This window comes from Lotus japonicus, chromosome 1 (assembly GCF_012489685.1).
Source record: "Lotus japonicus ecotype B-129 chromosome 1, LjGifu_v1.2".
NCBI lineage: Eukaryota > Viridiplantae > Streptophyta > Magnoliopsida > Fabales > Fabaceae > Lotus > Lotus japonicus.
In genome coordinates, this window is record NC_080041.1 from 113,860,062 (window position 1) to 113,883,536 (window position 23,475).

At 34.9% G+C, this 23,475-nt stretch overlaps 1 protein-coding gene and 1 long non-coding RNA gene across 8 annotated transcripts; one reads left to right on the plus strand and one right to left on the minus strand.

Moving 5' to 3' along the window:
• Positions 1-526: 526 nt before the first annotated feature.
• LOC130729463 (PKS-NRPS hybrid synthetase cheA-like) lies at positions 527-3,339 on the minus strand. The gene is made up of 4 exons (XM_057581241.1): positions 2,381-3,339; positions 1,987-2,294; positions 1,046-1,914; positions 527-951 (listed from the first exon to the last, which is right to left on the minus strand). Exons 1-4 carry the CDS (start codon positions 3,292-3,294, stop codon positions 757-759), a joined length of 2,286 nt encoding a protein of 761 aa, XP_057437224.1. The 5' UTR covers positions 3,295-3,339; the 3' UTR covers positions 527-756.
• A 1,081-nt stretch (positions 3,340-4,420) lies between these two features.
• LOC130729464 (uncharacterized) lies at positions 4,421-9,997 on the plus strand. Of its 7 annotated transcripts, none has more exons than XR_009015998.1 (12): positions 4,421-4,955; positions 5,841-5,945; positions 6,241-6,374; positions 6,459-6,530; positions 6,642-6,860; positions 7,244-7,348; positions 7,428-7,510; positions 7,772-7,842; positions 7,997-8,193; positions 8,918-8,983; positions 9,071-9,272; positions 9,387-9,997. It is a non-coding gene; the product is annotated as an uncharacterized LOC130729464 (long non-coding RNA). The 7 variants fall into 7 exon arrangements; XR_009015995.1 differs by having other exon boundaries at positions 9,071-9,145; positions 9,273-9,997; XR_009015999.1 differs by having other exon boundaries at positions 9,071-9,145.
• Positions 9,998-23,475: the final 13,478 nt, after the last annotated feature.

Consider the following 23,475-nt stretch of genomic DNA (forward strand, 5'->3'; position numbering starts at 1 on the left):
TTGTGATTGTGCCCAGCGGAGTGGCAGATTCCACCAATTGCAGGGCTGTAAGCCAAGCATTTGAATTGAAATCAGGATCGGTTTCGGTTGATCTATCTTCGAGCGCACGCCTCACAAATTCTTGGGTCGGAATGAGTAGTGTGTTAGGGTTGGATCTACGCCCATACATGGCAGCCTGGACGGCGCCAGCTGGCCCATGAATGAGAGGACGAGAGCTGCTAGAAGTGCTGCCTTGACGTTTGCAACGGCGGACTAATGCATCCCAGTCTTGTTCCATTGTTTTTTTTTTATCTTCGAAAGCAAGACATGAAGAAAAGGATGAAGAAGAATAAAGAACCCAGAGAGATTTATAGCAGAATGGTCAAAAGATTTATGGTGTTTGGTGGATAATACAAGTGTGGTTGGGGTTGGTTGGTGGTAGATAGTAATGTCAGGTTTCAAGTTCGTCATTTAGTGGATGAAAATGACAAGACTCTGACGATGGGGTGGTTGGAAATGACAGGACTCTGATGATGGGGTGGTTGGAAATGACAGGACTCTGATGATGGGGTGGATGAAAATGACAGGACTCTGATGACAGAGTGGTTGTCTATGTTAATTATCCCTGATGCTGATTCAAAATAATAAGGCCCATCAATATAACAATGACCATCAAATTAATATTATTAAAAGCAACAAATGAACATCATAAAGGCAAGGCCCATCAGATTAATATTACAGAGCGTTTACAAATGAATATCACACAAAAGTGTGGTGTCAATCTGAGGTGATGTCTACATAGCTTTGGTGAATAAGAGGAACACCAAAAGTAACAAGCCAAGCTTCGTATTCTGATGTGAATCTTCCTAAACGTGTACCATATGGGGCGCACCAGCTTACTGATGTAGGATCAACATACCGTTCCCACTGGAGAGCAATTGGCGGCATAGAATGTCCAGGAGTTAGATGGAGCTACATTATAGAGAATAACAATAAAATTAGATAACTTGCAAATACAACAAATCAATTCACCAATTGGATATTAGTGTACTCAATCAAAAAATACCTGTACAAAGTGATTAATCACATGACCAACAGCTATAACAGGATGTACATCCGGTGGACCTTCTCCTCTTAGTGGAAGGTATGACCAACAACCCGTAGAGGAGATGGATATGAAAACCACTTGGAACCTGGTTGCTACAAGGTATCCCATCTCTAGCAGTTGCATCCATTTATCCTCGGTAGCCGGATCACCAGGAGGAAGAGTGAGTCGGGAATGTAAGGCATTAACCACATGTCTGGACCACATTTCATCATACAACCCTCTGTGTCGTTCAAGTTCTTCTATCAACGCTGCCCTAACCCATGACCAACTTTCCTCACCTGATGGTAGTCCGAGTAATGCAGCAACGGCTCTATAGCCACAGTTACCATCATCCTCAACATTCTGAACTGTTTGTATATATGGGTGGAAAAAGGCTGGAAAATGACCCATGAAATAGCTTGTATCAGACTTCTTCACACGCTTCTTCTTCTTTGGTGGTTGTGAAACCTTCTTTGCCTCTCTGATCTCCCTATCAACATGTTCAAAACCTGAAAGATCACGAGTCAAGGATCCTATTGCTTTATTCTTAGGTGGTATTTTCTCATTCGCCTTAAGAGTGCGCTTGGACCTTATCTTAACCGCAGGAGTACAAAGTGAACTGCTTTCAGGACAATAGATCGCTTGAAGCTTCCTCCTTACCATACTCTGCCCTCCAGTATCCAAAGAACTGAAATAATGTGTCAATGCCTCAACTTCTGGTTTCATATCTCCATGGTTCATGCCGCAAATATGGTTGCTGGTAGTATCTGCAACAGGTTCAGGTACATGCTCCCAACTCAGTCTCTTCCAGAATGGATGAATTGACTCATATGGAATTCTTTCATAACCTGCAAGTTCACAAAAGTGTCACTTTCAATAACAAATAGAATTAATTGACAAGAGAGTGGTTGACCGGTGACCTGCAAGTTCACAACCGCAAGGTAGTCCATGAGTCTCTCTCAACAAGCAATCGCATCCGCCGTAGGACTTCATTCTTATATGTTCATCGTCGATGAGCTGCAGGCATTTGTTTGACACAAATCCTCTAATATTTGTGTAAAATGGGAACATGAAAATGTGATCAATTCTGTGAATACTGCGCTCAAACGATGCTAATATTTCAGTATGTCGATTACATGTCAAACTATGCGACGCATCCCATGAAGTGGCCAGGTCACCCTTGCAATCCCGTAACATCTTCTTCAAACTGGCATGTGCACCCTCAGCCCTGCAAACAACAAATAGATATCTTATTAACAACAATCTATCAAATGAACAAACAACGCATAAATTAAGCTCATGTAATTTTTTTACCTGTTACTTGTTGTTGTTCCAAAGTGCATCACATGATTTGTCCATGCCTTGGCGAATTTCTCCTTGTGAACCAACCATGTAGTAGAACAATAGGAGGTAAAGTTGCTGTATTTTGCCTTGCACATATTAAACAATTGCATCCATTTCACTTCAAATTCTTCAACTGTTGCAGCATCCACCACCTCTGCCCACTTCATCATAACCAACTCAGCAAAATCATCTGTGCCAACATAGAGTTTGCACTTTGCCAAAACACACTTGTTGATGTGCCACAAGCATAATAAATGTGTAGTGTTAGGAAGGCTTTGCTTAGCAGCACTCAATAAGGCAAGATCCCTGTCAGTAACAATCACCTTAGGCAACATGGCTTGATCAGCTAATAGAGACTTCATACACTCCAGTGCCCAAACGTAGTCATCTGTGCCCTCATTAACAATGTAGCAAAAGGCTATGGAGTATGTCTTATCTGTGGAAGTCAGTCCAACAATCTCAAGCAAGGGAATTGCATATTTGTTTGTCTTGTATGTGCAATCCATAATCACTACATATGGAAATGTGTTGAACAGTTTGATAGCATTTGGATGAGCCCAAAATACATCCCTAATGACTTCCGATCCAGGCTCATGTCTTTCAAAGTGGACATACTTGTCACCGTCCAACTTCTTCAACAAGTGTTGCATTTCTGTCAATCCCCCGCGGAGGGATTTTCTTAACCTCTTGCAAACACCATAAATCTGAGATATGGTAGTCAAGTTTGAAGGATTGTTTTCCTTCAAAGTCAACAACATCTTTCTCAGTGGAACCCAACTCCTTGTCATTTTTCCCACTTGCTCCTTCTCTCCGGGTTTTAGACGACCAACAAAATTGTGCCCAAGTAGTGACCTAGCTGGTTCATGGTTGTGTATACCTTCCATCACCTTTAGCCGCCAATCTCTATCTATGCCATTTTTCCTAGGTCGTCCTTTTAGTCTAAAAGGACAACCTGTCTTTTGTGATCTCGTCCCTTCAACAAGGTCAGGGTCTCTATAAGGAACATATTTACCATGCTTCTCGCACCCCAACATGACATAAGCTTTTCTGCTTCCATTCCCACCATAATCTGACTTTGTGATCAACGTAACATATCCATTTTCAATCGCAATTCCATGAACCCAATTGATAAGATCATCACGGGTAGGGAAAATCTGTTATAATAATAAGAATTGATTACAAGGGTGATCAAGACATAATAAGAATTGATATATTACACTCTCAAAACAATGCAAAAATATGTTCAAAGAATACCTGATCAGTTGCAAATAAATGCGAGACATCTATACTTATACACGGGGGCACAAATGCTGGTGGTGGCACCTCTGTAGTGGCCTCTTCAGGTTGACCATTGTGAAATCCAGCTTCAATCAATTGTGACTCACCAAAGAAAAATGAATCTGTCATCCCTGGAAGAGAATACGGAAAGTTACATTCCATACTCAATACGGAAATCTACTTTCCATACCGAATACGGATTGTTACTTTCCATACTGAATACGGAAAGTACCTTTCCATATTCAATACGGAAGATAACAATCCGTATTATATCACGACTCAGAATTCAAAAACCCATCCTTCTAACTACTTAAACTACTTAATCTAACTACTTAAACTACTTAATCTAACTACTTCCACTACTTAGTCCTACAAAATAACAACAAATAAACACATAGACTTACCTCTACTACAACACTTGTTGTAGTGGTGGAGAGCTTGGGAAATGAAGGAGTGGATGGTGGTGGAGAGCTTGGGAATGAAAGTGAGGTAGGAGAGGGTGAGAGAGAGGGTGGTCTGGAGGCATTGAGGAGGTTCAGGGGGGCTGGTGAGGGGTTGGTGAAGGTTGGTGAGGGAGGAGTAATGGTGGAAAAAGGGGGAATCCTGTCAGAGTTAAATACGGAAAATACCTTTCCGTAGTCATCAAAATATAATACGGAAAGTACATTTCCGTATTCAGTTAAATTAAATACGGAAAGTACCTTTCCGTAGGGCACTTTTGGGTTTAAAAAAAAAGGGTGGGGCGCGCAGCCCCATAGGGGAGACCCCAAACCCAACTCCCAGAAGATGGAGATGTTACAGGGGAAGAGTGTTTGTTGTGCCTTCCGTTCACCAGTGTATCGTCATGATGTTAGGTTTCTCTCACTGTTGTATGGGTTAGGTTGAGAGTAGATCATGGGTGTAAGGGCAGTGGGTAGACTCTGAAGGAGAAGAGAAGCGTGTTGAATAGGTTGCGCCTTCTGTTCGCTGATTTCGTCATTGAAGGTGTTGCTCGGCGCTGGTTTATGTCAGATGAGGACTGTACGGATGTAACGGTGGAGCCAATCGTGTAGCAACAAGTTAGCTTCTTTTATTCAATTCATCACGTTTCAAGTAAGATCACAGACTTCCATCATCCTTCAAATAGTTACCCTATTAAAATTTAAATAACCTCCTACTAGCTGTAGAGTGATAGTGTAATGGCCTTTTCCCTTTGTAATCTCTATAAATACCCCCTATGTTTGTTCATTACCCTGATGTCTTCCCCTCCAGAGCTTTAGTGTATCAGGTACGTTTTTGTTATTGTTTTCTTTCAATTCAATTTCCCATTTTTTTGGTGATGCAACCTAGAAATTCATTGATACATAGATGAATGAGTTATTTGATTTTACCTTTTTTCTTTTTTATTGTACTGGGAAAATAGCTCCTCAATATCAGTTATGGGGATGTCAATGTTATCGTGGATTAAATTTATGATCATGGAAGGGGGACTAATTAATTTGTAAAGAAACTACTTTTTTCTTTGTATGTATTTGGTTAAAATAAACTACTTTTTTCTCCACTTATACACATTTGCTTCACATTTATTCCACGTTTCTGTATGTTTTGACTGATTGAAATAGAAAATGGTTATAGATGCAATGTCTGACCATTACAAATAAGAAGGTCATAGACTGGTCCTCCTCTGTATGTAGGCTGCTACTGCTGCTGCTGAAAGGCACACAAACGCGAAAATACAGAAAAACTAAAGTTTGAAGTTTGAGTCCTCTTAAACTCAACCACTTCACTTTAATGGAAACTTAATACTGGCTGGTTGTATTTCTGCTTGTGCTTTCACTTTTTATCTGATCAGTATTCTAAGATGTAATTTCTTACTGGTATTGCTCTAATACATCATACCAAACTGTTATGGTGGGAGCCTTGCTCTATTGGCTCTGTTTCTATGCTCCTTGGGTCAAGAATTTCTCCTCAAGGGCTGCTAATTTTATTGATTGCTTTAATGATGTGAAGCTATGAATAAAGGAAATTCATTCATTTTCTTATATCAGAATATAGTTTATTCCAATGATGAGTGTAAATGAAAGTGATGTTCTTCTCTCATTTCTCACCTCCCCAATTTGTTAATTCTATTTTTGCTTTACATTTTCTTATTGTCTCTTCTCTTTGGATGCAGCTCTTGCTTTGGGGCTTGCTCAATGGCGTGCGGGTATTGGCATGTGGTACTCCAACTTGGAGATTTTCTCTTCCTTCACTCCGTCACCACCAACCTCTCTCAAAAGTAATATTCCATGCCTTTTATGGATTAGTTTGTTTGTTATATGGATTTTAGATTCTAGGACAATTGTGTGTTTCAACTATTTCAACTGGACCACCATAGGTTGCTCATTCTAGGTCTCTCTCCAACCATTTTTTTCTCCCCTAAGTGATTGCAATTGCTTGCTTCTCATATGCTCACAACTGTTTGTGCCTTTAGCATTCCTGGATTTACTAATCTCTTTTGCAATTTATATTCCTGGTTATTATCCTGAATCTGATTTTGTTTGTTAATGATTTCATTTGCTTCCTTTTATTAGATGTTGTGGAGAAACCTTGTGGTAAGGATTTTCAATCTGCAGAAGAACTTAGTACTGAGATTGGAGAGTTGTATGAGGAGCCACAGATTTAGCACATTGATCATTACTTGGGAAAGAAACTTGTGTAAAACTTGGTAGTAAATGCATTTATACTAACTTTCTTGTGGCTTGATTTATGCATTGTGCCTAATCCTTCTTCATTTGACTTATATTGGCAGCTAATCCAGTTATTACTTCAATTCGCAAATTGACTTTTCTTACCTCTTTGGAAGCGCGACAACATTGCCAATGTATGTTTTCTATACTTTTTCTGTTTAGTGACGGTTCTGGTGTTTTGTTTTAAATAGTGATTCTCATTCTCGCTCTTTGATTTTTTGGTTTTGGTTTTGAAATGATCATAGCTTTCTCCTTCTAGGAGGATGGCAATCAAGACTGTTGCAGGGTGAGCAAGGTTAGACTCTGGAGGGGGGAACTTGAGGGCCTCACAACATAAATTATTGGGCAGAGAAAAAATCAGTCACCTGGTACCAGCTTCGTGAAATGCAACCCGGTTGCGAATTTCAAAGGCCATTATATATAGAAGAGATGCTATTTTGGCCATGACTCGCGCTGTAAGACAGGTATCTGTTACTCCACCTTTTTTTTTTGGTATTCAGGATTTGTCATATAAATATAAATGTAGAGATATAATCCCTTTTCACTTTCACTCTCACTGCAATAAGTTTGTACACCAGATGACCAAACCGTTGTTAGAATCAGTATTGGTGGGATGTTAACTAATTTTGAAAGTAAATCAAATTATCATATTCAAGAGTAGATATTTCCGCACCTTTGGCATTTATTATTTGAGACTGTTCTAGATGCCTGTAGCATAAATTAAGTCTTAATCATTAAGTGTTCAACTCTTCTGGCACATTGTACTTTTGTTTGCTCTCTTCATTCATGGCTTAGCCACAGTCTTGAAAATCTTTATTTGAAATGTTTGTTTTTTCATAAATTGCAGTCAGGTCTCCATCCTTCTGATGTACATTATATAAATGCGCATGCTACACCTACTACTTTGGGCAAGTGAAGTGAACCCTCACTGATTCCAGCAATTTAAGCCTGGGTATTTATTATTTTGGATACTTAAGATCTTGATGTTTGTGGTTATTTCATCAACTATCTCACCAAAATCCTCTATACAGGTGATGCAATAGAAGCAAATGCTATCAAAACCATATTCTCTAATCATGCTAACTCATCTTCTTTAGCCTTCTCTTCCACCAAGGTAAATGTGATTGCAAACTGTATGACAAATAAATTATATGTTTATCTGATTAGCGGTCTAATCTGAGTGTTGTCCCTCTTAGATGAAACTCATCCATGGGGATGGAGGTTTTGTTTTACTTTTTTTTTTTAACTTATTTGGATGGAGTGAACAATGATACATTGATAATTCATTTTTCTTACAATACATTTTTTTTGGTAAGCTTTTCTTTCAATTCATGCTGGATCATGTCCATGACATTTCCATAAAATCTGTTTTCAGGGGGCTATTGGTCATTTCGAGGTGCTGCTGGAGCTGTTGAAGCAATATTTACAGTTTTGGCAATACGACATGTAATGAAATTTTTCGCGTTTTATGTACTTGAATCATTGAAGTTGTGGCGAAGCATTTTTGCACATACTATTACTTTTGTCTTAATCTACATGCTATAGCCAGAGACCCTATATGCTTAATCTAATAGAGTATCCTATGATGTTCATATCGCAGGGAATTGCTCAATTAACTCTTAATTTAACTAAGCCACATCCTGTATTCAGTGATGGTTTCATGCCATTGACTACTTCCGAGGAGATGCCAATTGGAGTAGCTATGCCAAATTCATTTGGTTTTGGAAGAACAAATTTGTCCCTACTTTTTGCTCGCACCGGATCTGACTAATGAGATAGTTGCATCTCACTCCATCGGTATTATTCTACAAGAGCTGATTGCATTATGCTGAGGAGAGTTTAATAGCCTAAAATTCTTGCCCGAATATATATGCCTGAATTTTGTCTTCTGCCATGTACATTTTAATATTGCTATTGCATTTGCTCATTAGTTTTAGCTCTAAAAAAGTCATTATGAACTCGAATTGCTGACCATTCATAGAGCAGTGGTTTCTATGGCGAGTTTTGAAACTTGAAAGGGGAGGTTCATTAGGTTTTTCTTATGATAATTGCATTGTGGAGCCCCATTCTAAATAGGCCAAGATGGTTGGCGGGTTTTGTTTGAATTGAATGAGTAAACCAAATTGTTTGACGACTATACTATTTCACTCTTATGGCTTCTTTTTGTCCTTTACCACACAAAGTCCAAGTATGAACTCATTTCTATTCACTTTCTCATTAGGCAAATGATAACTTTTGGACGGTTGGAGCTTTTTGCGCATCTACTATTTATTAAAACAATCCCTTGGAATCACTATTCGTAAGAATCACTATTCGTAATGCATGGTGATTGCTGTTAGATACCATTTTACCGGGTCCCTTTTGGGATAGTGTAGGTCGGATGCATTATTGATGCATGACTATTAATTGTTTATTGTAGTCTGTCTACTGCGCGATTAATTTTATATTGGGTTTTTCTACGCTGTTTCTTGATTATCAGGCTGGTTGTTATATGCTTATAAATTTCACTTTGTATTTGTAGTATGGAAAAATAACTCATATTGACCTAAATGTTCCGCCAAGGCCTCCTGGCTATGCGTTTGTAGAGGTGTGTCTGCATCTACAAAGTTTGATATGAATTTCTGTCTATTTCTTTATATTTTGGTTTATCCTAATTGAGGGCATTGTATTGCAGTTTGAAGACACTCAAGATGTTGAGGATGCAATTCGTGGGTGCAATGGTTATGATTTTGATGGTCACCGTTTATGGGTTGGTTATATCTTATAATTACAAGCTTTATTGTTCTGACAACTACAATTACTCCTACCAAAAGTTGGGGGAAAAACAAGATAGCTTCAATGAATTGCTGATATTGTTGAAATTTGTATCTCTACAGGTGGAGCTTGCTCATGGTGGATTAGTTCAATAATATAGTTGTCACCATTGTTTTTTTTTTCATTTGCTGAACTTTTGAACTTCTTTTTCTCTCTCTCTCTTTGTGAAACTGTAGAGACACTACAACAAGTTTCTGAAGAAGAAACGTCCCTGGGCTTCCCTTGAGGAAAAATTAGAAGAAGAAATGGAGCAGAAGCTAGAGCTTTTCTTGCAAACAAGCTGTAAAAGCAAAAGCGGTAGAGCAAAAAGCCATTGAGAATGATGTCTCACATGAAAAAGGTAGAAGTCTCAATTTCAGATTCAAATGATACTGACAGAAGGGTTTGCATCTCTAAGTGGAAAAATCAAGGAATCTGAAGATTTGTTTGAGACGACATAAGCAGCTTCCATGGTTCAGGTGGAAGTAATCAACACAAGGAAGAAATAAAGGCTGCAACATACTTGGCTTTGAGGAATGCATGCAGAGATAGCAGATTCTGAAAAGCTAATTTCTCACAACTTTTTTCGCTTTTACTTGTGCAATTGTTGGAGTTTGATGAGTCAAAGACCTGCAAATTCATCCCAAGAAGATGTTATGCTAAAAGTCAACTTACCCAATACCAATACTTCTGAGTCACAAAAGAGATGATTTTTTATATTTGGGAATGACTTTTTAAGCTAACTTATTTAGCAGCCCACCTCTGTAACAGATTGTGATTAAATGAAATGTGTTCATGTTGTTTTTCAGATTGCAATTTTGATTTTACTTTTTGACGGCCGAATCTACGTTTCTATAGCAAAATTTTCAATGGTAGCTGTTTATTGGTAAAATATATCATAGGTGTCCAGGTTACCTACTTTTCTAATCGAGTCCTCATGTGTATTGGTTGTCTGAATATAAAAAGCCAATGTGGATTATCTTTGCACTCCCATAATTCAGTTGTTGCTTGGTCCAAAATTTTGTAGACAATAGCAAACTGATTTATTTTCTGTTTCCTCCACAATTAAGTGTTTCATTCTGGGTTGTGGGCTTGCAGCTGATTTCCTGACCATTTTCTTCTCTCTCTTTTTTCTTTGGGGTATAATTCACTCGATGTTATTAGTTTAAGAAAAAAAGATCAGCTTTTCTTTCTTCGTATCTTGGGTTTTGAGATCCTGGCGAAGTCTGAACGATATAGAGCATTTTCAAGACAATGTGGTGTCACGACCGTTGATTTGCAAAGGACTCTAGAGATGGAGAAGGTTAGCTTCATTGATTTTTCTATATGTATGTTTTTACATACTTTTGGTCATGGTATTTTCTACATGTCATGGTATTTTAGAATTGATATTATTTAGCTTTGAAATTTAATATGAAGTGAAAGTTATTTTTTTCTTCGAATGTTAGCCGAAGTGGTAGGACTAATTTAGCGTAGAGGATCGAAAGGGTTAAGTGTGAATGGTACAGGGTTCGAAGCTTGTGCATGAAACACTATTACAAATAGATCTATTAAGAGTATATTTTTGATTCACTTTGAAGATTGGAATATATTTTTTATTATATGTCATAGTATTTTAGAGTTGATATATTTAGCTTTGGAATTCAATATGAAGTGAAAGTTAGGTTTTTCTTCGAATGTTAGCCGAAGTGATAGGACTAATTTGACGTAGGGGATCGGAAGGGTTAAGTGTGAATGGTACAGGGTTTGAACCTTGTGGATTAAACACTGTTACAAATAGATCAATTAAGAGTATATTTTTGATTCACTTTAAAGATTGGAATATATTTCTTATTATATGTCATAGTATTTTAGAGTTGATATTATTTAGCTTTGGAATTCAATATGAAGTGAAAGTTAGATTTTCTTTGAATGTTAGCCGAAGCGATAGGACTAATTTGACGTAGGGGATCGGAAGGGTTAAGTGTGAATGGTACAGGGTTCGAAGCTTGTGGATGAAACACTATTACAAATAGATCTATTAAGAGTATATTTTTGATTCACTTTGAAGATTGAAATATATTTCTTATTATATGTCATAGTATTTTAGAGTTGATATTATTTAGCTTTGGAATTCAATATGAAGTGAAAGTTAGATTTTCTTCGAATGTTAGCCGAAGTGATAGGACTAATTTGACGTAGGGGATCAGAAGGGTTAAGTGTGAATGGTACAGGGTTCGAAGCTTGTGGATGAAACACTATTACAAATAGATCTATTAAGAGTATATTTTTTATTCACTTTGAAGATTGGAATATATTTCTTATTATGTGTCATAGTATTTTAGAGTTGATATTATTTAGCTTTGGAATTCAATATGAAGTGAAAGTTAGGTCTTTCTTCAAATGTTAGCCGAAGTGATATGACTAATTTGACGTAGGGGATCGAAAGGGTTAAGTGTGAATGGTACAAGGTTCGAAGCTTGTGGATGAAACACTATTACAAATAGATCTATTAAGAGTATATTTTTGATTCACTTTGAAGATTGAAATATATTTCTTATTATATGTCATAGTATTTTAGAGTTGATATTATTTAGCTTTGGAATTCAATATGAAGTGAAAGTTAGGTTTTTCTTCGAATGTTAGCCGAAGTGATAGAACTAATTTGACGTAGGGGATCGGAAGTGTTAAGTGTGAATGATACAGGGTTCGAAGTTTGTGGATTAAACACTGTTACAAATAGATCTATTAAGAGTATATTTTTGATTCACTTTGAAGATTGGAATATATTTCTTATTATATGTCATAGTATTTTAGAGTTGATATTATTTAGCTTTGGAATTCAATATGAAGTGAAAGTTAGGTTTTTCTTCGAATGTTAGCCGAAGTGATAGGACTAATTTGACGTAGGGGATCATAAGGGTTAAGTGTGAATGGTACAGGGTTCGAAGCTTGTGGATAAATTATGTATTAACATTATTTGATAACTAGGATATTTCTAAAAAAAAGTAAGATAGGTATTTTACTTGAATGTTGTGATGGTCCACTTATTTCATGTGGATTGAGTGAGGCATGATTTTTTTTCATTTGTCCTAATTGTGTTGAGTTTTTTTTTATGAAACTTATGTTATTCTTTTTTTTTTCGTAAGTATGTTAATTTTTTTTTGGTTAACTAGAAATTAGCTCTGTGGACCAATTAATTTCCTGAAACTCTGGGCGGCCCAATATTTTTTGTTGAATGAGGAAATTTAAAGTTTTATTAAATGTTAGGGCAGGTCTATGATCTTTGTTTTTCTTTTCCCAGAGACGTGAATTTGTCATAATAAAATTAATTTCCTTATTCTCTCCCTTTTAATTTGATTCACTTTCTCCCCTTCCCTTTTCAGCCTTCTATTGTTTGTGATCTGAACTTTGTTTTGTTTCCTGTTCAACAATGGACAAACTTGTGTTCGTCCCACTTTGTGTAGCAGTTAGGCTTCGCGTCAGTGTCGTTGTTGCTGCTAATTGCCGAACACAAAGAAAAGACCTTTACCCCAATCTCTTTGTATATCTTATATCATGTGACAAGTAGGTATTTGACAAATTTTATTTTCTAATCTCTTCTTCTTTGTGCATCCAGGTAAGATATTTACTTATTTAACTTATCAGTACATATAATGTACTAATTAGTACTACAAAAGTAACAGTAATCATGATTTTCATGTACCCATCCTCAACTGCTCTCAAAGGTAATCATACTTGGAACTAGATTAAAATAATTTTTTCACTTGATCATCATTTGTTTACATGACTAGCGTGGGGCAATTTTCTTGTGTAAGTAGGTCAATTGCTTGAGTCTGTTTGTACAATAAGGAAATTAGTACTTTCTGTGTTTTTTGATGTGTATTTGACACTGAAATTTCTTTCTGAATATATGTATATTGTTGACCATACCCTATTGTGAAGAGATTTTCATCATTTTCACTATGAGGCTTCGTATATTTATAACAGAAACTTTAACATTGTAATTGTGTTCAAGTTATTTTGATAAAGATAAATGAAAATACAACTTTTGTTATACATATTAATGTTTATATTTAGTCGTTGATGTCTATGTTTCGGTTAAGTCATATTTTGTGTTGTGATTAGTAAAGGTTACAATAATTGGTATGTGATTTAAATAGATGGAGTTAAACAAATTGATTGAATAAATATGATAAATTGAAGAACTGTTCGTCCGTGCATCGTGGTATCAATTCTACAAGAGTTAGTTTGAGAGGCTTGGAAATTATGTTGCAAAGCATAAGATGCAGATGTGGAGGATGGTGCAGTCAAATAGTTTTAGGGTTCATGTTTTCACCGTGTAGTTGTCTAGCATGAAGATCGTGTTACTTTTATCTATCCTTTTTTTGCTATGTTAAAGACTTTTTCTTTAATTGTTGTACTTTCTGCTAGCTTATATTTTCCTTGAATATTTTAAAAGTGTTAGCATCAATGTTGGCTATGGTTTCTAAATACAGTAAAGGTTACAATAATTGGTATGTGATTTAATTAGATTATGGACTTAAATAAAATTATTGAATAAAAATGATAAATTGAAGAACTGCTCGTCCGTGCATTGCACGGAACCGGGCTAAATTCCTAGTTAAAAATATAATAAACAACTGATGAAATAGAAGAGTATGAAATGATGAGCAAAGTGGACAAAAAGTCTTAAATTAAAACCCTTGTTGCATAGATTGAACTTCGTACAATTGAATAACTAATAAAAAAATTGGTTAACCAAATCTCAAATTATGCAAAATATATTAGGGGATGTGGTTTAATGATGGCTAATAAACAATAGCTGATTTAATCTACAATGAAAAAAAGAGAAAAGATACTTTATGTACGTGATTATGCGAGTTCATTTTTTACACAATAAAATAAACTAAGTTTGACCGATATCAACATGAAGTCGTTTCACATTCTTCATGAGCCTAAAGACAATAACACAAATTATAGATATGAAGAATCACCAATAAAGCATTCAGTACACATTTTAATCTTAGAAAAAAAAGAATGTACCGCGAAATTTGTTATTGTATTTGATACATTAATTAATACTTAATGAAGGTACTTTCTTGTTAAAATATATTTCTTCCCGTAGGAGAATTTAACTCCTATAATAATTTGTACAAAAAAATTAAAGTGGACTATATTATTATGTATTAAAAAATTAACATCAAACTATATTATATTATGTTTTTCTTGTAACAAAAAAAATTCCGATGAAATCTTATTAACATTTATTTTTATGTAGAAGTATTTTCATGTAAAATATTCTTCCTATATATAAAAGCTTTTAGGCTATTTCTAATACATTTAGATCCAGCTTCTCCTTACTCTCAGGATGCCTGAAAGTCTTTTCTCAAGTCTATCTGGTGGGTAATATCGATGAAGATGATGACACCCACCATACCTTGCTTGCTTCAAGGTCGATCTCTTGTATCCTCCTCCTGCCGAAGACTTTAAGAGTAAACCTTGCCATTCCAACTTTCATCGATCGAGTTTCAGTGGTTTTTTTGTTGATCCAGGTGAGAAAGCTTACTAAGGCAACCTCTGCTTTTGTCTATCTCCCAATATAAGAAGCATGTTGCTTTGCTCTTATAGTAGTACTAATGGGCGTACTTTAGAACAAATTTCTAGCGAAGGTCTTGACAGTTTGGAACTGAAAGGTTTGGTTCATTAATAATATCTAGTAGTTTCATCATGCTATTCTGCTTTTGAGCTTGTTGTACTTACCGGAGCATTTCTGCGATAAAAAAAATTCAGAATAGTAAAGCAATCGTAGTATGCTCCCTTTACTTGCTCTAGTGCTCAAGTGATAGCTGAGTGCATACTGTTTGCATCTGAATTATATACAAAAGACTCTTAAAAACAACTACTTAATTCTCCGTTACAAAGAATATACATTACATCAGAACCTAATTATTATTTGTCAGTGACATAAGTGTCGAAAATAATAGTATTAATAATGGAAATTTTGAATGGTGTGGATAAGGATTAAAAGTCCAATCTCATAAGAAAGAAAAATCCTCATTTACATTAAAATCTCTCTCAAATTTCTCTACCTCACTATCACCCCCGCTTTTCTTATAAATTATCCACAAACACACTCACAAGTTCCACACAATACCTAACATCATATGCAAATTTAGTTTTCACTGCAACCAGAGTCTGTTCTTTGACATAAAAAAACACTTCATAAAGTAAGAAGATATCACATTTTGAATTTAAATCATATTTATTTCTAATTAAAAAATCAAATGAAACTTGCTTCCAAATCAGCAGCAATCCTAGGTGCTATTCCTGATTGTTGTCCAACTTTAACATGAATTAATATGAACTCATGCTAATTCAAATGAAACTTGCTTTATTAGAAAAGAACAACTTCTAGCATGACGTGTCGCTCTCACAGACCAAGTTAGTGACGTGTCGCTCCCAGATTAATTCTCACCTAATATTTTACATGTAAGCTCTTTCTCCTTGGCCCCACGTGCCACATGTGCCCTGATTTTTCCTTACCTTATTTCTCCTTAATAAAAAAAATACATTTTTAATTTTAGATTTGATTATGATTTAGGTTTTTTATTTCTTGATTTTATCTTAATTTATTTTTGATTTATTTTTAGAGTATTAATTAATTTTTATGGTATTTTTATTGAATTTTCGGATTTTTAATTAATTCCGGATTTTATGAGTTTTTATTGTGATTTGCTAGATTTTAATAGTTTTTATCTATTTTTATTTAGTACATTTTTAAATTTTAGATTTGATTAGGATTTATGTTGTTTATTTCTGTATTTTATCTTAATTTATATTATTATTTATTTTTAGAGTATTAATTATTTTTTATGGTATTTTTATTGAATTTTCGGATTTTTAATTAATTCCGGATTTTATGAGTTTTTATTGTGATTTGCTAGATTTTGATAGTTTTTATCTATATTTATTTAATACATTTTTTAATTTTAGATTTGATTAGGATTTATGCTGTTTATTTCATGATTTTATCTTAATATAAAATCTGTGATAAGTGATTTAAATCAATAATATATCCCATCAGCAAAAACCCTCTTAAAACCCTGCCTACCTCCACTATCTCCTCCATGGAATTCATCTCCTCCAAGCAATTTTCATCTCATCTCTCCACTGAACGGAACCACCCCCACAAAATCGTCTCATCTCTCAACGGAACCACTTTGCCATCGACTTGGAATCGCATCCCTCCGATTTGCTGCCTTGGACTGATTGGGAAGGTTGCAGATGGAGGTTTCAAATTATTTTCTTCCTTTGCTTGCATAATATGTTATGGTTTTTTTCAATTTTATTTTACTTTATCTTTAACTTTCATTCACTCATGTTTGACTTCAAGGTCAATTTCGTTCATCACTTGCCATGCTAATTTCAAATTCTTTTATTCAGGTTTTTTTTTTATAGATATTCCACCAAAAGAGATTCTTTGGAAGCCATGGATGGTGAGTCCATTTTATATTCTATATGGAATTTTGCAATATTTTGATTTGTTTTTTATGTTTTCTGATTCTCCTTTGTATGTGATTCTATTTTATTCGTTTTTCTTAATTTGCATCTAAAATTTGTGTCCTATGTTATAGGAGGTGAAACATTGATCTGTGTATGTTTTGATTAACCTAATCATTGTCAATGAAGTGGATTGAGGGAGTGAAAGAATTGAGGGGAGAGGAAGAAGAAGTTGTAGATTTTTTTGTGTATTTTTTTACATGGTCTCCTTTTATTTATATTCCTATGGAAAAATGACTTTCAAATGCTTGGTTTGTCAAGTTAAATCTGCATAATTATAAAAGGAATGGGAGAATGGAATGAAGGATAAAGTATTAGTGGTTTTTTCAACAATTATATACTATTTTATTTATTACATTCAGTCAAGTCAATGTTTGATGAAAAACTCATGTAAGAATCATTTCTATATAATCTATTTAGTGTAAGGTGTGGAAAAATCAACTTTTGGGCAAACATCACTATTTTCAGTGTTTGCATGAAAACTCACTATTTTATTTATTACATTCAGTCAAGTCAATGTTCGAAATTTTTATTTTGTACTTTTTTGAATTATTTTATATTGTAATAAAAATTATAGAGAATATTAATTTTAAAATTTTAATTATTTTTTAATTAAAATTTGAATTACTTAAAATATAAAAAATATTCCAAGCATGACATATAATACATATTTCGTATTTTATATATTTTTGAATTTTTTTATATAGTTATAAAAATTATAGGGAAAATTTGAATCATTTTTTAATTAAATCTGAGGTATGCCTAAATTCATCATATGATGGAGGACTATTGTATGAAAGCTCTATATTGAAGTAGAATTTGGTAAACATATAGAAAAAAAAGTTTTAAAAAAGTAATTAAGATAAAATTAATAAATAAACAACCTAAATCCTAATCAAATCTAAAATTTAAAAAGGTACTAATTAAAGATAGATAAAAGCTACCAAAATCTAGCAAATCACAATAAAAACTCATAAAATCCTGAATTAAATAAAATTCAAAAATTAAATAAAAATACCATAAAAATTAATTAATACTCTAAAAATAATTCAAAAATAAAATAAAAGACTCACAACAGAACATAAGCTATCTAACGAATTGACACGTGGATTTTTTTTAAATAAAAAAATAACATAAATCATAATCAAATCTAAAATTTAAAAATGTACTAATTAAAGATAAATAAAAACTACAAAAATCTAGCAAATCACAATAAAAACTCATAAAATCCTGAATTAAATAAAAATACAAAAATTCAATAAAAATACTATAAAAATTAATTAATACTCTAAAAATAATTCAAAAATAAAATAAAAGACCCACAATATAGAAGATAAGTTATCTAACGAATTGACACGTGAAATTTTTTTATGAGAATAAACCTGAGAGTGACACGTGGAATTTTCTATCTAACGAATTGACACGTGAATTTTTTTTTTAAAATCAAGAAATAAACAACCTAAATCCTAATCAAATCTAAAATTTAAAAGAGTACTAATTAAAGATAGATAAAAACTACCAAAATCTAGCAAATCACAATAAAAACTCATAAAATCCTGAATTAAATAAAAATACGAAAATTCAATAAAAATTAATTAATACTCTTAAAATAATTCAAAAATAAAATAAGAAACTCACAATAGAAGAGAAAACTAAAAACTATCAAAATGTAGCAAATCACAATAAAAACTCATAAAATCCAGAATTAATTAAAAATCCGAAAATTCAATAAAAATACCATAAAAATTAATTAATACTCTAAAAATAAATAATAATATAAATTAAGATAAAATCCAGAAATAAACAACATAAATCCTAATCAAATCTAAAATTTAAAAATGTACTAAATAAATATAGATAAAAACTATCAAAATCTAGCAAATCACAATAAAAACTCATAAAATCCGGAATTAATTAAAAATCCGAAAATTCAATAAAAATACCATAAAAATTAATTAATACTCTAAAAAGAAATCAAAAATAACTTAAGATAAAATCAATAAATAAAAAACCTAAATCCTAATCAAATCTAAAATTTAAAAATGTATTTTTTTATTAAGGAGAAATAAGGTATGGAAAAATCAGGGCACATGTGGCAAGTGGGGCCAAGGAGAAAGAACTTACATGTAAAATATTAGGTGAGAATTAATCTGGGAGCGACACGTCACTAACTTGGCCTGTGAGAGCAACACATCATGCTAGAAGTTGTTCTTTTCTAATATATATTGATTAGGTAATGTTTTTGAATCAATTATAAAAGATTATGATAGATTTAGATGCACTTTGATGCTGATGTTTTGCCTTCTATGTCTCGTTCAACTTAATATATATATATTTTTTTTGACGGGCGTTCAACTTAATATATTGATCCGCTACTTAAAAAAAAATAGATGCACTTTCGATCCCCTAATATGATGCTTGGGTAATTTCCGGTATTTACTATTGCTGCTAAAAGCCAATATATGCAATGGCTTTGTAAACCCATTTGTTGGTGGTTTTAGACCGCCAGAAACTGGTTTCATAGCTGCCAAAATTAATAGATTCCTTGAAATATCAAGAAATATGCTGAAATTTTTATATTTCAAGGAAAAATGAGCAAACATTAAAGTGCAAGTTCGAGCTCCTTCAGCATATGAAAATCTTGATCGAAGAGTCTAGCACTTAAAATTATGTTTCACCAAAATTCTACTAAATTATGATGACAAATCAGTAATATAAATAAACCATGTCAATGTGAAAGAAAAGTAAGATCAGTTCATTTTATGAGGGAAAAAAATATGGAAACCGTAGTACCACGACTAACTTAAATAGATACCTTGTGAATGAAGCCATTATCAATTATTTGCACTGTTTAATTTCTTAAACATGCTAAATAAAGCTTCAACCTCATTCATAACTGTCAAAGGGTAAAGGACATTTCAGAGTCAAATTTAAACCACAAGAAATCTTACATGTATTGTGGGCACTATCAGAAAATTTGAGGAATAACTGAGGAGTGTACAAATTTCTAACGTAACCTTGATGAGGCAAGAAGCCACTATTGACGCTCAAGATGGCCAAGAGTCAGCTTCATCTGCATCAGGCTTGCACAACAGCTCCATAAAAATTTACCCACCCAAAGAGTCTAGTTATAGTGAATTAGTGATGATTATGAAGGAATATGGTAGGAGCCATCTAGAGTTGAGGTTTGAGGATGGTACCTTTACGAGTTCTTCTCTTACTTTGTTCAAACTATTATGATACATGTTCTGTTCCCAATCATAATCAGCAAGCTACATCAGCTTAGTATAGACCCAGTTCAAGATTGACACATCAACCAACCAGGCATGACAATGGAGAAAAGCAAATTCAACTAAAAGTAAATGTTTTTTTTTTGGTTCATAATTTGGGAATAGCTAAAAAATCTCATCATTAATTCATTTTTTCCACTTTGAATCATCATGGATCCCCCTCCCCCCGTAGAAGTACATATAAACAAGAAAAGTATGGTACAAGTTTAGAGTATATGGTTGCATAATTGGGCAGGGCAACCAATAGAAACTTAGAAGATGACATTACCTACAAATAGTTGCAAGAAAGAACATGCTATTATCCAATCCACAGCAGAGCTGAAGAATAATCTCACTAAAAACCTTGAATGCATGAAACATAGTTGCAATGCTTTTCTTATCTCATGAATTGGCATTTCTACTAATGTAGTTGTTCAAGTGCAGGACACGAACCCAAATACTCCTCCATACCTGAATTGTGATCCATGCTCTTACACTCATTTTGCGATTTTGTCAACCTTGCCTCAAGGTCTTCAAATTCTCGCAATATGAGTGTAGTTCAGATTTGTCACCCTTGCATGCATGTGGCAGGCCATGAGGTTTCTCAACTTGGGCATGGAAAGGAAACAGAGGAAATCAATACAAACATTTAATGAATTTGCTGAGAATGCTATCATGACAAGAAAGATGGAGTCGGGCAAGTTCTTGAGGGATACATGTGTGAATTTCATATTACCTGGAAGTGACACTTTTGCAGTTGCTTTAATCTTCATATGCGCATTTAACTCTTTAAATATATGTAGATGAGGGAGAAATATAAAGCCTAAAACATGGGCGCATCTAATATAGGAAAAGATTTCTTTGCACCACCATACAAATTGTCCATTCTACCTAGAGGCGGACCCAGAAATTTTGTAAAACCTGGGCAAAATTTGAGTAGGAAATTTGTTGTTATAAAATAGTCCCTCAATTTTACCCCAACCTTTAAATTTTGCCCTTTTTTATTTTTTTTTGGGCCCAAAAGATGATGTGGTCCAAGAAATTTTTTTTTTTGGTTAGAGCTTGGGCATTTGCCCTAGGTGGCCAGGCGCTCAATCCGCCTCTGATTCTACCCTTACTTCAAAAGTTAATTCCATCTACACCCTTTCCATCATCTTCTACCCAAACCCAGATCTGCCTTCACCACCTTCAACCTTTCCTCTTTTCAGTCATCCCCAACCCCCACGGTTTCACCACAAGTTCCTCCGTCGGTCCTTTCGCCGGAGCTTGAAGCTTTTCAACCCATCAAGAAGCTCAGCAGAATAAAAAAAACTTAGATTTGAGAACCCAAAAACCTAGACTCTCGATCCCAAAACCCAGAAGAAAGAAAGAGATAAGGGATTAGAGTGGAAAAATCGAAACTTTTCGAGACTACGCCACTCTGATCTGCCTCCCTCTGCAGATTTGGAGCTTGTGGCTTCACCAGTGCCTAGAATACAAGTGGTCCCTTCGCCGGAGGTAGACAACCGGACCAAATCCGCCACCACTTACACCGTTGATTGAGGGGAGAAGAAACACGAAAGGAAAGGCATGCGACCAGATCTAGAAGAGCAGTGAACTGTCTTCTTCATGACACCACAACCCAGATCTGGGCTCTGCCACCAGCGGAGAAGGAGAAAGGAGGAAGATGATCCAGAGGAAGAGATTGATGGCGAGAAAGGGGATCGATGCATATAGCACTGAACTAACTGAAAACAAGATTTGGGTGTATGAGTTTGGGTTGAAGATGATGGAAAGGATGGAGATGGAATTAAATTTTGAAGTAAGGGTAAAAATGACAATTTATTTGGTTGTGTAAGGTTGCACAAAGCTATTTTTGTGCATATTAGATTTTCCCCTAAAACATAACCAATACTGACAAAAGGATCTTCTTATGAGAGTCTTAAAAGCAAGAATTTTTTTTTTATCAGCAAAAGAATATGTATTAATAAGAGGTAATAGGTGTACACCAAACCAGTACAAGAGAAGAAAAGAGAAAGAAATTAGAACTAGAATCTGTACAAGTTTAAGCAAGTTTAAATCCCAACATCAAAGTACCCACCCCTGTTCCCAGCACCAGAACGAGTGCCCGTGTCTTTCTCTGCATAAGAAGCCAAAATCTGCCCCTTCACAATTAATTAATATCAGTGCTGCACCTCATAAACTAGCCAAAGAGCAATCCTTGTAACTCCCCAATATACCTCAGGATCCATAGCAGTACTTACACATTCCCTAGACACAAACTCTGATTGGCAATCCACTCATAGGTTGAGGCTTGGAATCCTTTACTCCTTGCTCTTAGCCAATTCCAAGATCGTAATTGAGCTATCTCTATAACTCGTAGTGCATCCTTTTGACCATTCTTGAATATCATTGAATTCCTATGAATGGAAGAGATCGATTGGTATCAGAAGACTACGATAGAGCGAGAAAGCACGAATAAACCACACAGAATCTTTGTTCACGCAGTTCGGCCAATTATGCCTACCTCTGCGGCTATAGAGTAGCTATAGCTCCCTTTATTGATTCCCAATAATCAATTGTGTTTACAATAGCAATTTCTCTCAACTGCCTAATTGTCTCACACATCTGCAATAGCACTTTCTCTCAACTGCCCAATTGCTGTGTACCCTCGCACACCGCCGAATTGCGGCGCACTTGCACACCGCCCAACTGCGACGCACTCCACACACACCTGGTGCACACTAGCACATGGCACACTTTTATTGTTAGAGGTCTTATCTATTTATAGGACACTACTAACTCTAGTATTACAAGATAAGATAATCTAAACATCTTATCTAAACCCATAAGATAAGATAGAATCTTATCTAAACCCATTAAATAAGATAGAGTCTTATTTAAACCTATAAGATAAGATAGAGTCTCTCTAACCTCATATCACAATCCCCTTAAATCAAATTCAAATAACTGATAAGATAATGAGCCAATCCCAACAATCTCCACCTTGGCGAATTCTCTAACCCTCGTGAAGATCAACTGCTCAGCTCCTGAATCCTGATTTTCGGGATTGTGTTCCCCATTAAATCAAATCCTAATAAACCGAATATTTGGCCTCAAAATAAAATCCGTGGGCCCCAGATTTTCCTAATGAGCCAATTCTCAACAATCTCCACCTTGGCGAATTCCAAACTCCCTTGTGATGATTTGTTGCTTCAGTTTCTTGAATCTTGATTTTTTTTTGGGATTGGTGGTGACTGGCTTGGTCAACATGTTCGCTGTACTCTGACACTCGAACTCCACCTTACTCAACACCTTGTTCTGTGCCTGTTAGATCCGTCAGTTTCTCCTCTCGCTGACTTCTGCAATCCTCATGGCCTTTATCCGCAGCGGAAGATATCCAACCTTGCACCGCCGTTTGCTCCACCGTGAGAAACAGAACACTCCACCTGACCACACCGTCAAAGGATACTTTCGGCACACCAGCCTCGGTCCC

Excerpts from the sequence above, each read along its gene's own strand:
- LOC130729463 (XM_057581241.1), bottom strand. The coding sequence starts at position 3,294 with ATGGAAGGTATACACAACCATGAACCAGCTAGGTCACTACTTGGGCAC. Across the intron at positions 2,295-2,380 it reads GGAACAACAACAAGTAACAG|GGCTGAGGGTGCACATGCCA; the intron begins GTAAAAAAATTA and ends TGTTGTTTGCAG. Across the intron at positions 952-1,045 it reads TGATTAATCACTTTGTACAG|CTCCATCTAACTCCTGGACA; the intron begins GTATTTTTTGAT and ends TCTATAATGTAG.